A 19691-nucleotide genomic window follows, 5' to 3' on the forward strand; every position below is an offset into this window, starting at 1 on the left:
CTGGTTTTACTTTAATTTTCCATCCTTACTTAGAAAAATGGAGAGAGGCAACGACACACACACACACGCATTTAAAGGGATGCCTCCAGAAGTTCTTTGTCAACATTTAAGTCCAGGTTTTCCATCTTTCTCCTCATTCTTTTTCATTTTGTAAAAGAAAGTGTTTTAGACGGTGTTGACCTTTACTCAGCTTGCTACGCAAAGCCTCAGCTTTCTCAAGTCCTAGAACATGATGCCAAGATTCCTCTCCCAAACCTCTGATCTTAATCTGCCTACAGAGGTGCCTGGCTGGAAAGTTCTGGGTGACAGTTGCTAAAGCAGCTCATATTAACCCCAAGGTCATTCATAATCCTAACCTTAAACAACAGACAGCTGACTGCATCACTTTCTACATACATCAGGCTAAGACAGAGGGAGCAAGTCAGACATCCTTCGTCTGATCCTTCTGAGTCATATCAGCAGTCGGGCAGAGCTCCTTTCACCAGAGCTCACTGCGCAAGGTCACTGCCACACCACCTCCACCCACTGAGCTCACCAGGCATAATGGAGTCACTGAGAAGCTATCATTAGAAATAGTTGATCTTCCCTAAGTAACAAATGAAAACGTTTATTTGCTGTTTAGACCTACCAACATCTGTCCTTCCATCTCCTTCTTGGGGAGCCTATACTTTTAGGCAAATGGGGGAGTTAAAAATACAGGGGAGCAACATCTATACAGACACATGTCCCTTACTTCTTCCTCACAAACTACTTGGAGAACTTGGTGCTTCTGAATGTTTAATTTTCTTGAGGAAAAATTTTATGTAACTGTCGTACTCTGTATGTATGAAGGGATATCTCTTTTTAGCCTTCATTTCTCTGGATGGGTTTCACTCTCTAGGTATTGAAGGGAGGAGAGCAAAAAACCACAACGGGCAGTATAAAGCACATACTGTTGTCAGCAACATGACAACTCCTCTAATACCGTCAATGCGAACTCTAGGTATTAACTTCTTGTGGAGTTGAACACATCATTAAATTTCTATTTGTACTCTGCCTGAGGCTTTTCTCTAACCACTAATTGCGAGGGAAGGTCTAGAGAGCTTTTGTGAAAGAGGTAGAGCCCAAGTAATGTGCTGGTGTGAGGCCAGGTGTCAGTGTACTTTATATTGGAGGAAAACAGAACTACAGGGAGATTTTTGTTTTAGTCTTTAGTCTAACCAAGACTTAGAAGACTTAAAGAAAACTACTTCATGGGGACAGAAAGTGTGGTAGTAGTAAAGGGTTATAGGGGGAGTGGCAAACATAGCCAGCAAAAAACTACCAATACAAGTTCACAGAATACAAAGGAATAAGGAATATTTCCTGAGTCATAAGTGAATCAGGGCATAGGGTGGGTTGGCCACAGTAAATTAACCATTAAATGGCTTCAGTGATAATTCTGAAACCTGTTCCAATTTATTTCTGGAGTGACTTCTCCTGGACAGGTCAGATTGTGCTTTAAAAGTGTCATCAGAAGAGAACAGCTTTAGTCTCTTGTTTCCAGGTGATTTCCTTTTGGTTAAAAACCAGAAACAGAATAAACCTCACATGGATAGAAGAATCTTTTGATAAAGGTGAGGCGAGGTGCTAGATGAACTTACACAGTAAGTGAGAAAGTCTCTATCTCTTGGTCTTCTCCCTTGATCATTCCAAGTCTCTGACCTAATGGATATGACAGTTATTTCCTCTGGAAGAAGCCAGTAATGGACACTTGTCTGTTGGCTTTGCCCACAGCAGCAGTCCCTTTCTTGGGACCCTTTCGTTCTTCTTTAGGTTCTTTTTTCACAGTCATGGCAGGTGGTCTGTGCACAGAGGATGTCTTCGCCTTAAACTCCTCTTCACTATCTGTGCAGGATTCACTCTCATAGACTTTCTCAGTCACTGGTGGAACAAGGAGAAAAAGAGACATGAATGGGTGGAGTCACATAGAACACTGCTCTATCAAGGGAAATGAGAGGTCTTGCTCAGACCCTCTGCTTGAGGCAAGTGTGCTCACCTACTGCCGAAGCTCTATCCAGCGGGAAGCAGCTCTAGTCTCGAGTAGGAAGCACAGATGGAATTCTGGGTTCACAGCCTCTAGCTGACGCTCAGAACTAACATTCACCCTTACTCCCTCACTGTTTATGGTACATGCTTATCATTTAATTGCCTAAATCTTTTACTCGGGTCTTGGTCTATGACACCTAACTTCCTCAAGTCTACATCTAAACTGTCTGTATGTTTATACTGCCATGCTTTGATCAATTTTTTCAGTTTGATCTCCCTGGAACCACAGTGCAAGTTTGGCCTACTTGTCAGCCCCTGTCCTGTCTACTTTGAACCCTTCTGACTAGCTCTATCCTAATGTCACCCACTCTCTGAACATCCTAAGAGAACTGGAGATCAGTTCTCAACCGTTCTGAATGACTGCTCATTAACCCAAGATTTGGCAGTGGTCTACATCATAAAGACAACAGTCCCAAGCAAGCTCTATCAGATGGTAAAGAAACGTCATAATTTCAAGGAAGGACAATGGTAAAATGAGAAATAAAGTTACCAGTTCTCTTACTCTCCACCAGCCAAAAACATATTTTGCCTTTTCTCTGCCAATAAAACCAACTGAACCGTCCCCAATAGAAACTTTGAAAAGAACTCTTCCAGTGAGCAGTCATTACAAGGAAGTCCCAAAGGCAGAGCTACAGATAATAGTTTGCAACAACAATGTTACAGAATTACAATACATGTAACAACCACAAGAAACAGTACAATGCCACCTTCCTGTGACTTTAGAGAGCTGCAGCAGCTGTATAACCAATGTCATCTAGTCTTTCTCAGCCTTCGTGGTCAGAGTCAATAGCGGAGAAACAATGAACTTTTCTTAGCTGAACAGAGCAGCCTAATTTGCTTAACAAATGCCAAATGATTAAAGTGAAGGGTATTTTCCCCATTAAAGAACAGAGATAGTTTTAAGCTCTTAATTATCAACAATTTCTTTTAATTAAGTATATTTGTCAAATTGTTCTAGAGGCATAGGTTTGGAATCAAACCTGTGTTCTAATACCTTGTCTGCCACTTTTATAATCTCAAACTTAAATATGCATCAGAATCCTTGCAGGGCTTGTTAAAACAGATTGCTGGGCCCCACCCCAGAGTTTCTGATTCAAGAAGTCTAGGGTGGGACCTGAGAATTTCCTTTTCAGGTAATGGTGATGCTGCTAATATGAAGATCACATTGAAAATCACTGTTCTTCCCTCTCCTATGAAATGAAGATAACACTGTCTCATAGAATGTATAGGTGAGCCTACCAGTGTTTGGTAAGCCCTACTCAAGTGTTATTTTCCCCTCCCCATGGACAGTGCTGGAGGTCAACTGGCTATTGCCATTCAATCATTCCTTACTCTTATTTGTCCAATCCCATTAAGGTTGCATAATTAACAGCCCTCTTTCCAAGAGTTATCAGGAGCTCTGGTGGCATAGTGCCTAAGGCACTTGCCTGCTAACCAGAAGGCTGGCGGTTCAAACCCACCAGCCACTCCTCGGAAGGAAGATGGGGCAATCTACTTCCGTAGTGATACTGCCTCAGAAATCCAAGGAGGGGTCGCTATGAGTTGGTTCCGACTCGATGGCACGTAACAACAACAACAACAACAACAACAACTGGTGGCACAGTGGTTAAGGCATTCGGCTGCTAACCAAAAGGTCAGTGGTTTGAACCCATCAGCTGTCCTGCAGGAGAAAGTTGAGGCAGTCTGCTTCTAGACAGATTTACAGCCTTGGAAATACTGTAGGGCAGTTCTACTCTGTCTTATATCTTACTCTGTTGTTGAGTTGGAATGAATTCAATGGCAGTGGGTTTTTCGGCTCCAAGAATTCCTAGAATTTGCCATTACTTTCAAGAGCCTAGAATTCACTTTGCTAACTCCTGCCAACTCAGAGGCTAAAAGACATAAATAAGCTTTAAATATATATTAAGTATACTCTAAGGTCTTACTATTCAAACTGCTCCAGAGGCCAGAGGCATAAGAATCTCTACTAAGTGTATTAGAAATGCATTATCTCAGGTCCAATACCAGGCTACTGAACCAGAATTTTAGTTTTAACAAGATCTTCAAGTAATGCATGTACTAAACAATGCTATTTGGGGAATTTCCATGGTAGAGCTATTTGTTCTCAGCAATTACGATTCCAGAATACCAGCCCAATTTTATATACATCTTCAAAAGCATTATGTAACTGAATTGCTAAGTTAAAATTATGAGCTGTTACTTATTCAATATCTTCAATTAGAGAAGTCTAAAGAGCCATTTCTAGGCGCTCTGGTAGCATAGTGCCTAAGGCACTTGACTGCAAACCAGAAGGCTGGCGGTTCAAACCCACCAGCCACTCCTCGGAAGGAAGATGGGGCAATCTACTTCCGTAGTGATACTGCCTCGGAAACCCAAGGAGGGGGTCGCGATGAGTCGGGTCCGACTGGATGGCACATAACAACAACAAAGAGCCATTTACAGGTAACAGAAAAGTAACTCACTAGTAGTTGGTGGTAATAGACCTTGCTCCTTCATAAACTATATTCTGTATTCAAATGGCAGCATGCAGCATGTATAAAAATTAATTACACCCCAACATCAATTAGCTTGTTATTTCATTACTTATTAATGAAGCCACTGGTTCCCTCATCAACAATTTTAAACAATGCATTGCTTGGGGGAGTGAAAAACCAGTCAGAGTGGCACCTACAAGTTTCTTAAGCAGCGTATCAGGCATGCTTTAAGAGCTAAAAAGAGCATTTCCATATTCAAAGCTACAGTTACTTAAAACTACAAGACAAAGGAGATGTCAACTTAAAATACAAGACTTCTGAATGACTCAACGGTAGTGGGTTTTGTTTTTTCTTTAATTTTAACTGAAAAACATGCCACTTTTCTAGGCTGCCATAAAAAAAGGCCTGGTTTGTATGAGTAGTCAGCTTTCTTTTCCATTTAGCTGCCTTGCTCTTAGAAATTCACTCTCTTGTCCAGGAGTCCATCCTAAACATCTCTCACAGGCCTAACTCTCCTGTCCTGCAGTGAACACACAATAGGGAAAAGTTCAGCTTTTTAAACCCACAGAACAACTCTGATCCAACACAGGAAAGGGCAAGCTCCTTCTGCCGGTACATTTGGAACAAGCTGAGTAGAAAAAGGAAAGCAGAACTCCTTTGTTGGTAACTGGAGCCAAAATTCATTAGGTTGCGCTTGGACTAAAAACTTGAAAAAAAAAAGTGCTATGTGAGCACAGTTTTCATTGTTACGTCCAAGGCTCTTAATAGCCCTGTCTGGAGACAGAAGTACAAAAAAGTCCACATCCCACACCTGGCCAAAACTTGAGTACTGTGTTTTGAATAAAGCAGTAATTAGCTGCAAATTCCCAATGGATTTTCACAAAGATACATTTGATGTTTTTCTTTTTCCTTATAAGGAGGAGGAAAAAATTAGCACTTATGCTTTTCTTAAGTTAAAAACAAACAAACAAACAGAGAAATAGTAAATAAATATATTACCACCAATGGCCAAATCAAGAGTTTTGGACAAGCGCTGGAAGAAGACTGAAGGCATTTAAAAAAAAAAAAAAGATTACTCACAAGTCCAAAGTGCACAAGAAATTTACACAGAATTTCCAAATGTAAGGAACTCTATTCCTCAATAAAACCAATACCCAAAGCCACTGCCATTGAGTAGATTTTTATTCATAGTGACCCCATATGACAAGGCAGGACTGCCTCATAGTTTCCAAGGATGTAGACTGCCTCATTATTTCTGCCATGGAGTGGCCAGTGGGTCAGACCTTCTAGTTAGCAGCTAAGTGTTTTAACCACTGCGCCACCAATATGCTACTATGAAGATGGCAGAGGCCTTTTCAGGGGAGGGAACGGTGAGGAATTACAGGACAGGATGCATAAAACCAATAGGATGTCTTCATTAATGTTAACCACCATTCTGACTAGAAAACATGGATTCTTCACTTGAAATCAGAAACTTGGGCTACAAAATGAAAATCAAGAGAAAGGAAAAAGCCTCTTGGAAAGCCAAGCCATGGCAGGTGACACAAGGAAAAGAGAAATGACAATATGGGCTATCCAGTTATCAAGAAGTTTAAGGGCTAAATCCACAAATCTTTCCAAACACAAAAATACAGTAGCAGGATCTCAGCATCCCACCAAGCATCAAGTGCTAGATCCAAAAGCCCCACAGAAGAAAACAGTGTGGCTCAATTGTGGAGAGGGTAAAACATGACTGAAGAATAAGCCAAGCATGACTGATGGCCTGAATTCTAATTCTCCTCTAGGCCTCCATAACAAGCATATGCTTTACATAACACAGTTACAAAAAGGAAACATGAAAGACCCCTCTGAAGAGCAAAATGGGGCCAAATAACAAAGACTCTCTCTTCAGAGGTCTAATTATCAGAACAATCTTCTTTTCCACTGATAAAACCACCATTCTCAAAAGACACATGCTTCTCAACATCTCTGATAACAATAACTTAAATTCATACTGTGGTTTCTATCTTGAAGGCGTTTTTAGATACATCACTCAAAGTTTTACACCCTCATGGACAGGCAACGTGGATATTGTACCTTTATTCCACAGATCAGAAACTTTCCTCTCAGAAGTCATGACTTTTAATCAAGATCTCAAAGCTTAATTTTATAGTGTACAGCTCAAATACGATCCTGGGTATTCTGACGTTAGCTGCAGTATCCTCTTTATCCTTCTACTCAAAGTGTGGGCCTCAGATAAGTAGCATCGCTTGAGGGTGATTCATATGCACATTAAATCTGAGACACCCTGCTCTGTAAAGTATTATTGTGTCTCTCTATGATAATAACTCTACTTCTGGATTTGGAGCCAAAAGTTTTTCTTACCTATGCAGCCTTCCTCATCCACGTAAGTTTTAGATTTCAGTACACGCTTTCGTTTTCTTTTGTTTTCTCCACTTGGGCCCTAAAAGATCAGAGGATAAACACTAAAGTGACCAATGAAGCCACAGAAAAAAAAATAACAAAACCTTTAAATCTGTAACAATTACCTTCCAATATTCCATTTTGGTAAAAAGTTGAAAAAGGAACTCTATACGTTTCCATTTAGGGGAGCAGCCCTATCATGCAGACTAGTTATGCTCACTATATGTGCAGGATTAATATTTCATTGTTTAGGAGAAGAAAGGTAGTAGCATGTTGAGCAAAGTACTATGTTCACTCAATCAACAAACTTTTGCTGAGTAGCTCAGGCACCATAGTTAAAAAAAGACAAGCAGGACAGAGTCCTTACAGTTGAGCTGAGGAAAGAGCAAAGGAAAACAGACCACTGCAATACCCTGTACTAACTGCTTTTATGAAGCACTGTAGTAGTATTATGGGAGCACACAGGACAGCCCTGAAACCAGACCAGTGTTTTCTAAGGCAAATCCCCATTCCCTTAGACATTTGATAATTCAGCCCTGACACTTCAACATTATACCCATCTAATTTAGTTTCAAGGAGCCCGAATGATATAGTGGTTCAACATGTGGCTGTTAACCAAAAGGTCAGTGGTTAGAACCCACTAGCCACTCTGTGGGAGGCTACATCAGTTTGCTTCCGTGAAGATTTACAGCCTTGGAAACCCTAGTTCTACTCTGTCCTACAGGGTCCCTATAGGCCAGAACTGACTTGATGGCAATGGGGTTTTGTTTCAGACATGCATTACTTCACTCTAGCGTTTCTTCAGCAAATGAGGAAATGAGTGCAAGATTTAAATGACAGCTTTACTGTCATTTCCTTAATTCAATTAAGGAAAATAGTCACTAAGAAGAAAAACTTGTCAGCATCCATTTTCTCAACTCTTCACTGCTTACAATTAATAGATGTGGACAAGATGCAGCTGAGGGTCATTGAAACTCAGTTCCCCATTTGTCGCCAGCTTTTCCATCTAGAGCTTTTTAGAAGAGTTTCTGAAAAGCAACAAATGTATGAGTTAAGTTTGTTCTCCTTTATCTTTCACTCTTTGCTCTGATACAGGCAGGACCTCTTTTTGCACAATTCCACCAGGGGTTGTGAAGCACAGCAGCCCTGATGCTGGAGGTCATGAAAAACAAAACAACTTCCAGGATCCACCCCTGCAATCTTCCTGAGACTATGCCCTATAGCTGAACCTCACTTCAAGTGAAAGGAGAGGGAATGCCCATTCTGAACAACCTATAGAAGGGCAGAACGACATAAGAGCCATCTACTGGCATTTGTGAAGTAGACAAGTCAAGTGAATCAGTATAATAGTTTTATATCCTTTTAGAACACATGGAAATTCAGCCATTCTGGTCAAATTTACCTTGGTGGAAGGAGGCTCTGGCTCCGCCTTTGGCACTGGTTCAGGAGTTGGAGAAGCAGGAGGAGGTGGGGATGGTGACTCAGCTTCATACATCCCAGGAGAGTCTGGTATGACTGAAATAATGAAACAAACTTAGATAAGAGAACTATATGCACTATTTGGTACAATACCTTCTCCACTAGCATTTGAAACTTCATGTCCAGCAAAGGGTATTTAGCAAGTAGTAATGCACGTCAATCAAGGATTTTGCAGTTATATAGTTATTTTTTAAATACATATTTTATTAATTTTATACAAATCAGAGAATCAAGAATAATTAGAGTTAGAATGTACATTAGATAGCATCTTAGCAAAGCTTCATCTTACTGGTAAGTCACAGTATGAAGTTGTTTTATCTACATCTACTGATCACCTATCATGTATCATGTATTTTACTTACATTGTGTTATTTTATCCTCCCAACAACCCTGAGGCAGATATTATTATTTATACATTAGAGCTGAGAAAATAGAGGTTCAGAGAGGTTAGTTAACTTGCTAAGGTCACAGAGCTTGTAAATAAGAAGAGGTTTTAAACCCAAGTTGGTTTGATTCCCCAGTCTTATTATTCTAATGCTACCATATTGCCTTACCATTCAGTAAATTTTTTAGGCTTTTTTCCTCAACATGAGCTAAGTGGAGATAATCAACAGATTATACCAAATGTTTTATGCTAGTACATTTGTGAATGTTATCTAAGGACTATTTGCAATCACCTGGGATATTGTTAGACTAAAAGTTGCCAGCTAATACTAAGAAAATAAGCTTTGAGGGAAAGAAAATCACCTTTGAAGTGATCACAATTAAAGCTATAAGACTAAAATGCACCTAATGGTCCCTAGTGTCAGAAGTGAAGAGTAGTGCAGAAAAAAAAAAAAAAAAGGGCATTTGGAAGCAATCAACCCTGAGACACGATGGCCCTTGAGACCTGAAGAACAAGATGGTACCTGGCTACCAATGCCAACCATTCAGGAAAGGATCAAATCTGGAGGGAGATCCTGGATAGAGTGGGAGGGAAAACATGTTACAAAATCCAAAAACTCAATAATGACCAGAATTACTGGTCGGATGGAGTCTGGTGAGACCCCCTATACTATGGCACTGGAATATATTCTGTGCCTGGAATAAAACTCACTCCCAGGGGCTGGCTCTCAGCCCAATAGTCAACAAGATGTACATGCAGACCACTCAACCCAGGATGACACATCCACATACTCTATGGAAATGCATCCCTTGGAACAACAGACCATGGGACACCAGAGGGGCAACGTTCACACGGAGGTAATACAGAACAGACAGGAGTACGTAACTATGAGGGGCACAGGGGAGGAGACTGGGTTAGGGTTGTGCATGGTAAATGGGGAGTGAAACTAAATGTACACACATAATGTTAAATGTAAAACAAACTCTTAAAAAAAAGAGAAAAAGCTCTAAGACTGACATAATATTTTACATAGAAACTACTTCTGCTGATTGCCCCACTGATAAGGCTTGTTCTGCTACACTGAGACTTGCAGAAGGACACTTTTGGAGAAGAAATATTGCTATGTAAGTACTATCACCTGAGACGAGAGCAGCATCAGGTGGATCCCCAACATTTTGAATAGTTTCAGAAACAGTGGTCTCACTATAAGGCCTGTAAGAGGGGAAGTGAAGAGCCTGAGCTGATCTATTATTTAATCACCACAACAAAACTGCTGGGCAGGGGACTGAATAGCTGCTTAGCCTCACCTGTTCCTTGAACCTCCTGGCTGTATTCAAATTCTTAGCACAAATCCTGGATCTTAAATTCTCCCAACTGAGTAGGTCAGTGTTAAAAATTATGACAGTGGAGGGTTCAAGGCCAAATGACCTAAAGAGGTGAAGCAGAACAAGAGCCAAAATGAAACAATCAATTATACACTTCAAGGATGAAACGGGCCTCAAAACTTTATAAGCTCTGGGAACCATGAGAGAAACATGAAAGAAAAGTGGTCCAGTTATTAACCTAACTCTGGCAGGCTAGAACACAAGAGAGCTCAAGCAAGAGAAAATGTCAAACCACAGAACCCAGCACCTATTTTTCAGAAGGTATACCTGTTAAGAAAGCTGTGCCACAAGGGTCGACGTGTTGCAGTAGCAGGAGGAAAGTTTATGCAGCGAGGAAGCCAAAGAAAAGGAATTTTGAGTACTCACAGTAATAAATCCAAGAGTTCTTATTTTATTTGTAGTTTTGTAACTATTTGACTTAACCAAGGAAAACACTTAATCCTAGTGGTACCCTCTAAGACCCCTCTCATTGCACTATATGCAATTGTTTACCTAGCTCCAGGCTCTAAGCTTCATGGAGGCAGAGATATCATTATTTCCCTGGCAATAAAAACACTGTGACAATAAGTCATTTTTTTTTTTTTTTAAATAAAGGAAAGCAATCACTTTCCAAACTAAAGTTAGAATGAGGGCTTCCAGGTCAAGGAAGACTGGACATATACAACTCTCTTCCTGCCATACCCTGCCCCCCTCAAAAGAAGCATAATGATAAAAAAAGGCGTAAAACAGTAAAACCCCTGTAAGAGAAAAGAGAACAGAAGAGGAGACGAGAGCCCCTAATAAATAAGAAATTTCAACAAAATCGTGGAAGACAGAAGGCATAGGGGAGAAAGTTGATAAGAGAAGGATCAATTAGGTGAGTCTGATAATACTACTAGTTGAGAAAATAAGAATTTTATCTGATTTTAAAAATTGTGTGTATGTGTTCCTAAATTGCAAATGCAGAAATTGAGGGCAAATGGGGCAAATGTTGTTACACATGTATTTACCACAATTAAAAAAAATTTTAAAAAGACTTTTAAGAGTATATCAAACTAAGACACGTATTCAGTGTAACTGAAATATAGAAATAATAGGTTAAAGACTGGTGAGGATTTAAAATAAATTCCACTGGCTTTGAGACAAAGAAGAAATTTAGGAATAAAATGACACAAGTTTATATATTTTAATCAGATGCCAGAAATTATATTTGCCAGAGAAAAAAATCTGAGAGCCTCTGCTCTATATCATCCGTTATTACAGTTGCCCATGGGAGCTCTGGTAGCATAGTGGCTAAGGCACTTGACTGCTAACCAGAAGGCTGGCGGTTCAAACCCACCAGCCACTCCTTGGAAGGAAGGTTGGGCAATCCTACTTCCGTAGTAATACTGCCTCGGAAACCCAAGGAGGGGTCGCTATGAGTCAGGGCTGACTCGATGGCACATAACAACAACAACAACATCACATTTCTTCTCACTCCTTTCCAAATTAAATAACCCATGGGTATTCCTTTTTGTGGGCTAAGGGTCAGAACTAAGGAGAATTTATTTCAGAGTATGTAATGAGGGCTCAATCAACCACAGTAATTCCTTCTGACTTAGAGTTGCCTCCTTCACTAATACTCGAGTATCTGGTTTACCTTTTTAATGTGCATTAGACTGATGGCTTCAAAGACTTTCCAGAATTTTCCCCAAGTTCTTTTCCTGACTAATATATGAAAGACCATTGCAATTAGCACATATTCTTAAATTTACTTGAAGCACTTACTGATAAAGATCAAAGATCACTGTAATCCAGTATGGATTACACCTCACCATAAAGAAAAAAAAAATCCTCACAACTGGACCAATAAGCAAATCATGACAGATGGAGAAAAGACTGAAGTTGTTAAGGATTGCATTTTACTTGGATCTGCAATCAACACCCATAGAAGCAGCAGTCAAGAAATCAAATGATGTACTGTACTGCATTGGGTAAATCGGCGACAAAAGATCTCTTTAAGGTGTTTAAAGAGAACAGATTTTTACTTTGAAGGCTAAAGTATGCCTGACTCCAGTCATGGTATTTTCAGTAGCCTCAAATGTATGTGAGAGATGGACAATGAATAAAGACGACCGTAGAACCGACACAATTGAATTGTGGTGTTGGCAAAGAATACTGAATGTACCATGGGCTGCTAGAAAACAAACAGATCTGTCTTAGAGAAGTACAGCTGGAATGCTCCTTAGAAGCAAGAATGGCCAGACTTCATCTTTCACATTTTAGTTACAAGGTACCAGTTCCTAGAGAAGGATATCATGCTGGGTAAAGTAAAGCATCAGTGAAAATGGGGAAGACCCTCAATGAGATGGATTGACATAATGGCTGCGATGACAGGCTCATCAAACATGGCAACAATTATGAGGGCCAATCTGTGTTTCATTCTGTTGTACAAAGGGTGGCTGGCTATGAGTCAAAACTGACTCAACAGCACCAAACCACAACAATTATTTGCTCATGTATCTGCATGGAGCTGCCTCTGTTTCCTCAGCTCTTAACTGTACCTTGATGGTTTTAGTTTACCCATACACTTGCAAATCTTCCTTTCAATTTGTTTTTTCACTCACTAGTTCAGTTGAGCTAATGCCTTTTTGTTGGGAGCCTCTGCTCCCATTTTTAGTTCTTCTTATAACAGTTCAGTTTGTCCTTCAACCATACAGCAGCCTCCTTATTTGCATCCATTATTTCTTTTAATCCCTCAGCATCAGTTTGTTTGCATTTGTCAATATACTTTTACATGATGCTGAATGAATCCCTGTAGACTAGATTTCCCCCTCTAATTTAAATTTCTTTACACCCATCTGTCATGAATTCATGGAGAACTGATTACAGCAGTTCAAGCTTTTTACCACTAGTTCTCAGAGAGGCTTTTCAGGTTGGCATATTAGTTTAACCCAGGTGTCTTTCTCTTCAGCATTTCCTTCTCTATTTATACCTACATTTCCTTTGCACAATTTGGGAAGTGATCTTGGCTATTAGAATACAGTACTTAATATTCTTTTAAAAACCACATTAATATTCCTGGCACGGATCTTGCCCTTATTCTGTTTGGTATCTTACAGCAGTCCCCACAGCCTAGAAGTGGAAGGGTCTACAATGTCATTTCCTTTCAGCAATGACACTATGGATTCTTCCAGTTTTATCATGGTTTTACTTATGTGATGCAGAATACCACCAACACTCTTGATCTCTTGATGCCTACAATATTACTCTTCTTAAAAAATCCACATGAAAGTAGCAAAAAAAAAAAAAAAAAAGCTCCATTTTTTTCTTAAGAAAAACCAAACCCAAACCCACAGGATTTGAATTGATTCCAGCTCATAGTGACTATATAGGACAGAGTGGAACGACAGTTCTATAGGGTTTCCAAGGCTATAAATCTTTCGGAAGCAGACTGCCACATCCTTCTCCCATGGAGTAGCTGGTGGGTTCAAACTGTCAACTTTTTGGTTTGCAGCTGAGTGCTTTAACCACTCTACCACCAGGGTTCCCTTTCTAAGAAAAGGTCTTAGATAATACTGAATCCTTTTTCTCTTTGTCTTTGTGTTAATTTGGCAAATTATCAAAAGATCATGGTTCTGGTCAAACAGAAATAGAGGCCATCTCTCAATGCTAGGGTTGATTACTGCTCTCACTGTGACCTACAATAAATTACTTTTTGGTTCCTTGAGCATCATACAAAGAAATTAATCCCACAGCCAAAATTTAATAGCAATGCTCACCTTCATCTTCACTGCTATCAGACTCAGGAGGCTTGATTCGTCTCCTCTTTTTCTTCATGTTTTCAGTTTCTTTTGTCTCATCATCAGGTATCTCCATTCGCTTCCCCCTGTTGCCACCCAGGAATAAATTGAGCATTTACATAGAACAGAAATGTAAGTATTCATACGCCACAATGGGTATACTACAGTATGAGGAACTTAAATGGACAAATAAAATGCATTGAGACATTATAGTTACTTGAAAACTTTAAAAGTTAAGTAGGAGTTTATTAGGTAGAAAGGAGAGAAAATTTTGAAAGAGATAGAACAATACGAGCAAAGGCAGACATGTGACTATGGTCCTGAGCCCACAGGTCCAACTACTCGTAAGATTTTAAGAGGATTCTATTAACAATAAAAAGCCTAGACTCCATCTTGATATATCTAGCTAGTCTCTCTGAATTCTTCACACTACTCATTCAATCAACAAATAATTTATGAAGAACCTACCAAGTATCAGAGAAACAAATCTGTACAAAACACAGTCTTTGTCTTCAAGCACTTTATTTCTTATGTAACTTCAAACACCAAAATTTTTCTACCTTAAGCTAGGCAAAGTAGGAAATAATAAAGAGCAGAAATCAATGAAACAGAATAGAGAAAATTAACAAAGCTGAAAGTTTTTAAAATAAGACTGACTTAAAAAAAAAAAAAAAAAGAATGAAAATACAAATTACCAACATCAGGAATAAAAGAATCAAAGAATCTGAAGCAATAACTACATAGCCCACAATCATTCAAAGAATAAGGCTATATTACAAACATATGCTAATAAATTTGACAATTTGTATGAAATGGACCAATTCCTTTAAAAACACAACTTAGTTGATCAACATGGTGGTACTGAGAAAGAAGAAGACAAAGAGAGATACATGGGAGGTACAGACAACAAAGATGAACTCTTTTGCACATACACTACTGTGTTGTCAGTAAAGGTAAACATGGATATACGGATGGATAGATGAGTGGACAGCCTGAACTATTAGGAATGTCTATGTAGGGGTCAGTGTACCCAAGACCATGTATAGGGTTGGCTGATAATGTTTCTATAAGTGTATTGCTATGTTCTATAAGAATTCGCAGGTATATAGTAGAGCTGACAAGGGACAAGGTTGTAGTCACTTCTTGGCCACAGCCAGCTATGCAGAGGGAATAAGTAGTTGGACCTGTGGGCTCAGGACCATAGTCACAGTGGATATCAAGCTCAATTGGCATAACTTACTACATAAAACACTGTTCCACATCCTACTTTGGCGAGTAGTGACTGGGATCTTAAAAGATTGCAAGCAGCTATCTAGATGCAATGATGGGTCTCTCCTCGTCCAGAGCAAATAAGAATGAAGAAAACCAAAGATTCATGGAAACAGTAAGTCCAAGAAACTAGTACACCATGTAATCTTCAGCCTATATGATGATGAGACCAGAAGAACTAGATGGTGCCCAGCTACCACTGTCAACCACTCAGAGGGGGAATCTATGTAAGAGATCCTGGATAGAGTGGGAGAACAACGTGGAACAAAACATAAAATCATTTTTTGGGGGGGGGGGGGAGAAAGACCAGGTTTGTTGGTCTGATAGAGCCTGGTGGAACCACTGGGACTTATGGCCCCTAGCTGCCCTTCAGGTCTGGAATTGAACCCACACCTGTGGCTTCCAGCCAAACAAAAGACAGGCATATGAGTTGAACATGTACCTGAGGTAGATACACTCCTTGGAGAGAACAATCATGGGAGAAAGAAGGGCTGTTTATGCACAGGGAGACAGTTCAGGGGGCAGGAGTACATGGAGGGATGGACACAGGGAAGAGGTAACTATCGGGAGGAAGTGGGAGGGGAGCTGTTGCATTGGAGTAAATTGTAGTCAATGTCATGAGACAATGTGTGTGTGAACTGCTGTATGGAAAGTGAATTTGCTCTGTAAATTTTCACCCAAATCACAATTAAAAACAAAACAAAACAAAACAAAAAAACCCACAACATAGCAAAACTGATTCAAGAAGAGGTAGAAAATCTAAATAGCTCTTTATTAAAGAAACTGAACACACAATTAAAAAAGTTTTCTATAAAGAAAATCCTACGCCCAGATTCATGAGTGAATCCTATCATGTTGTATTGTTGTTGTTGTTATGTGCCGTTGAGTCAGCCCCGTCTCATAGCAACCCCTTCTTGGGTTTCTGAGGCAGTATCACTATGGAAGTAGATTGCCCAACCTTCTTTCCGAGGAGTGGCTGGTGGGTTTGAACCGCCAGCCCTCTGGTTAGCAGTCAAGTGCCTTAGGCACTATGCTACCAGAACAATTTCTTACACAAACTCTTTCAGAAAATAGAGGCTACAACTGTTCTCAACTAGTTTTATGAGGCTAGCATAACCTTGATTATTAAAACCTAACAAAGACACTACCAGAAAATTATTGACCAATAACCCTTATAAGCACAGAGGCAAAAAATCTTTAATAAAATATTAACATATAAAATCCAGTAATATAAAAAAAATATGACCAAGTGGGGTTTATCCCAAGAATGCATGTTTAATAACTGAAAATGAATCAATATAATTCACTGCATTAACAGAAACACCTGATGATCATCTGAGCAGATGCAAAAAAAGCATTTGTCAAAATTGAACACTCATTCACGATAGAAACTCTCAAATAAAAAACTATAAATAGAAACAAATTTTCTCAATCTGCTAAAAGGTATTTGTTAAAAACCTAAAGTTAACATGGTACTTCAGAGTGAAGCACTAAATGCACTGCTGGCAACAACCATCAGCATGAGTGGTATATCCGTGGCTGGGAACACTCATCCATCCACAGCACAACTTTCTCGGTGAGGCCCACTGGACAGTGCCCTAACTATCTGGAACTTCAGCATTTGGTTGATGTGTTCTGTAGATTAGCCTTAACTCTGCCCCAAAGATTAAGTCTTTCTGCTCCTATCAGTGCTGACAGTGTCCTTTAGAATTTCTTTCAACAGACTAATTCCTACCAACTATGAGGTAGTGTCTCAAATTCCTGGATCTGTTTTTAACAGCTTGTGTACTTTGTATTTTCTTTTCTAATTACATTTTACCACTTGAAAAATAAACTCATTGATATAAAAAGAAAACAAACAACTTTTTCTCTGAAATTTGACTGGAAACAGTAACCCCTCATGGCAATTTGAAGTGAAAAATAGACACATACACATAATTAGGCCCACTTATGCCATGTCACAAATTTAAAATGAAGTAAGGAAGAAAAGACAATTTAGATCGACGGGGTGGGAAAAAAAAACTAAAAAAAAAAAAAAATCAAACTGACTTTGGTCCCCAAGTTCCAAACTGATTCCATAGTCCTACTTCAAGATAGGCTATGGAGCTCCTCTCATCATTTTGGTTGTATAATTATATCTTTCAGGCATTAAGTAGGATTTAGTAGTACTCAAACCAAAAACTGCTTGCTGTCAATACGTCCAGACAAACCTTCTCACTCCTAGCAGAGACACTCTTCCCCCGCAAGCCGCAGAATTTTCCTACCTTTTTTTTTCCTTCTGCTGCATCTTAACAGGCTCTGCTTTTTTGTTGGATTTTTTAAGGCCTGTAGGAGCTGCCAGTTTTGGTTCAGTGACAGGCACTGGAGGTTGCTCCACTATTTTTTCTTCTTTCACTGCTTGTTCTGAATCCAAATTGACTTTAAGTTTATCTGCAAGTAAAGCATAGCAGACAATATATAACCCCATTATGCAATATTATACCATCATTCTTTTGACTATGTTAGGAGCTATAATCTGTTAGGAACTAAAGGGATTAAAAATAAACAGTCCCTGTCCTAATGGAGCTCACAGTCTATTCAGAAAACATTTCTCCTTTCCAACGACTACTCTAGCTATAACTGTTTTCATTTCTGCTTTCTGTTAATCCCTCATTATATCATAGTCTCCAGGCAAATGATAGTAAAAGAAGGGCTTAGAAAAAAACACAACTTTATGAAATATCATCCTTCTCAATTTTCAAATGAGGAAACTAAGGGTCACAAGGACTAACAGATTTTTTCTAAGAATATACAACTTACAAATGGTGACAAGAGAATCTGCATCAGGGCCTTATTCTCTATACTACTTTCTAACTTTCTATGCCTGAATACTCTTATTATCTCATTATTACCTTAATGATATAATTGAAAGGTTTTTCTAATAAAAGTTTGGCTCATGCCCTGCTTCACTCTGGGCAAATTAGTTTACTGAAAGTCAGTCTTCCTTTTAAAACTGGGATAATATTTACAAGATTATTATAAGGATTTTAAAAGAGATGAGTATGTGAGGTTAAGTGACTTACCCAAAATAACAGTGACAAAAGAGGTAAAAGCCAGGATTTGAACCTAAGCCAGTCTAACTCCTCAAAGTCTTTACCCCTTTTTCTATGTTGAAGTGAAAAACACACAAATTACTACTATGAAGAGTAGAGGACTAAGAAATGCAAGCAAGATGGGCTTAAGCCATTTGAGAAACAATAAAAGCATACAATCTGATCTACCTTTATAAGGTACTTATTGTTGTTGTTGTTATGTGCCGTCGAGTCGGCCCCGACTCATAGCGACCCCTCCTTGGGTTTCCGAGGCAGTATCACTACGGAAGTGGGATTGCCCAACCTTCCTTCCGAGGAGTGGCTGGTGGGTTTGAACCACCAGCCTTCTGGTTATCAATCAAGTGCTTTAGCCACTATGCTACCAGAGCTCCTTATAAGGTACTTAGTGACAGCTTTTTACAAGAAGTCACAAAAATGTAAAAGCTGTAAACAGCATGCGTCACCTCAATAGGTAGTTTTGGCTACACACTGTAAAATACCTTAAACCATCTACAGTGGGTTTTTTTGAAGGGGCTGTTTTATCCTGTAAGTAAGCCCTTAAGTGCGCAGGAGGAACCTGACTATTGAAATTAAATTAGCTAAAGTGTTACTCTCCCCTGTATGTTCCCTTAACACCAACATCATACTATTATAGACCCTTCTTATATTTTTGTTTTGCTTTCTGCTCATCCTTCTTAACTGGATTGTAAGGTCCTTGGTGAGAGTAGCCACAAGCTACTCATCTTGGTAGCCTGGCACCTCTCATAGCATTTTTCTGTAAAATAAATTCTACAAATGTTTCTTGGATAGAATAATGGAAGTAAATGATCTCTAAGGCAGTTCAGTTTCAACATTTTGTTATATTACAGATAGTAATTATATTAAAAAAAAACACATTTTATTGAAATATAATTTATGTACAGAGAAATACACAAATAAATAAACCATCTACAGTGGTTTTAAACAAAGTATTGATATCTTAGTTTTGGCTATACACAGCTGAGAATAATAATTTAAATAATTTATAAAAATTTAAAAGGGTACTGATTAATAAAAGTGTAACATGAAACCTTGTTATATTTATTTTTTGAAGACTAACTTCAATGGGAAATTGAATGGTGGAATCAACCAACCCAGTGATGGTACTCTCTTGGGTTGGTCTCCTGGTGGTATACTAACAACCTATATTCAGTATGTTGTTCTCAAGTTTCAGTGCTTCTCAAATTTGTCTACTAAAATATCCCAGATCATACAGGAGTAAACATGTATTTCCAGGGGACATAAGAACATAGCCTTAGGTAGACAACTTAAAACAGTTCTTGAAGTCTCACTTCTATCTTTAAGATTTATGTCAATTTTTCATTTTGTTATAATTTATATAGTTTTAATGGCACTTG

General features: G+C 39.0%; 1 protein-coding gene across 1 annotated transcript in view; it reads right to left on the minus strand.

Annotated features, from left to right (window-relative positions):
* Window positions 1–1699: 1699 nt before the first annotated feature.
* Window positions 1700–19691, minus strand: part of POLD3 (DNA polymerase delta 3, accessory subunit) — a 46737-nt gene continuing 28745 nt past the window's right edge. Inside the window, exons 8-12 of the mRNA XM_007940943.1 lie at window positions 17488–17653; window positions 13934–14040; window positions 8347–8459; window positions 6906–6984; window positions 1700–1902 (exon numbers count right to left, since the gene is read on the minus strand). Of these exons, the coding sequence (XP_007939134.1) occupies window positions 1700–1902; window positions 6906–6984; window positions 8347–8459; window positions 13934–14040; window positions 17488–17653 (668 nt within the window). The remainder of the gene's footprint in view (window positions 1903–6905; window positions 6985–8346; window positions 8460–13933; window positions 14041–17487; window positions 17654–19691) is intronic.

The sequence above is a fragment of the Orycteropus afer genome, unplaced genomic scaffold (assembly GCF_000298275.1).
Source record: "Orycteropus afer afer isolate SDZICR_OR568_19922 unplaced genomic scaffold, OryAfe1.0 scaffold00074, whole genome shotgun sequence".
NCBI classification, from domain to species: domain Eukaryota; kingdom Metazoa; phylum Chordata; class Mammalia; order Tubulidentata; family Orycteropodidae; genus Orycteropus; species Orycteropus afer.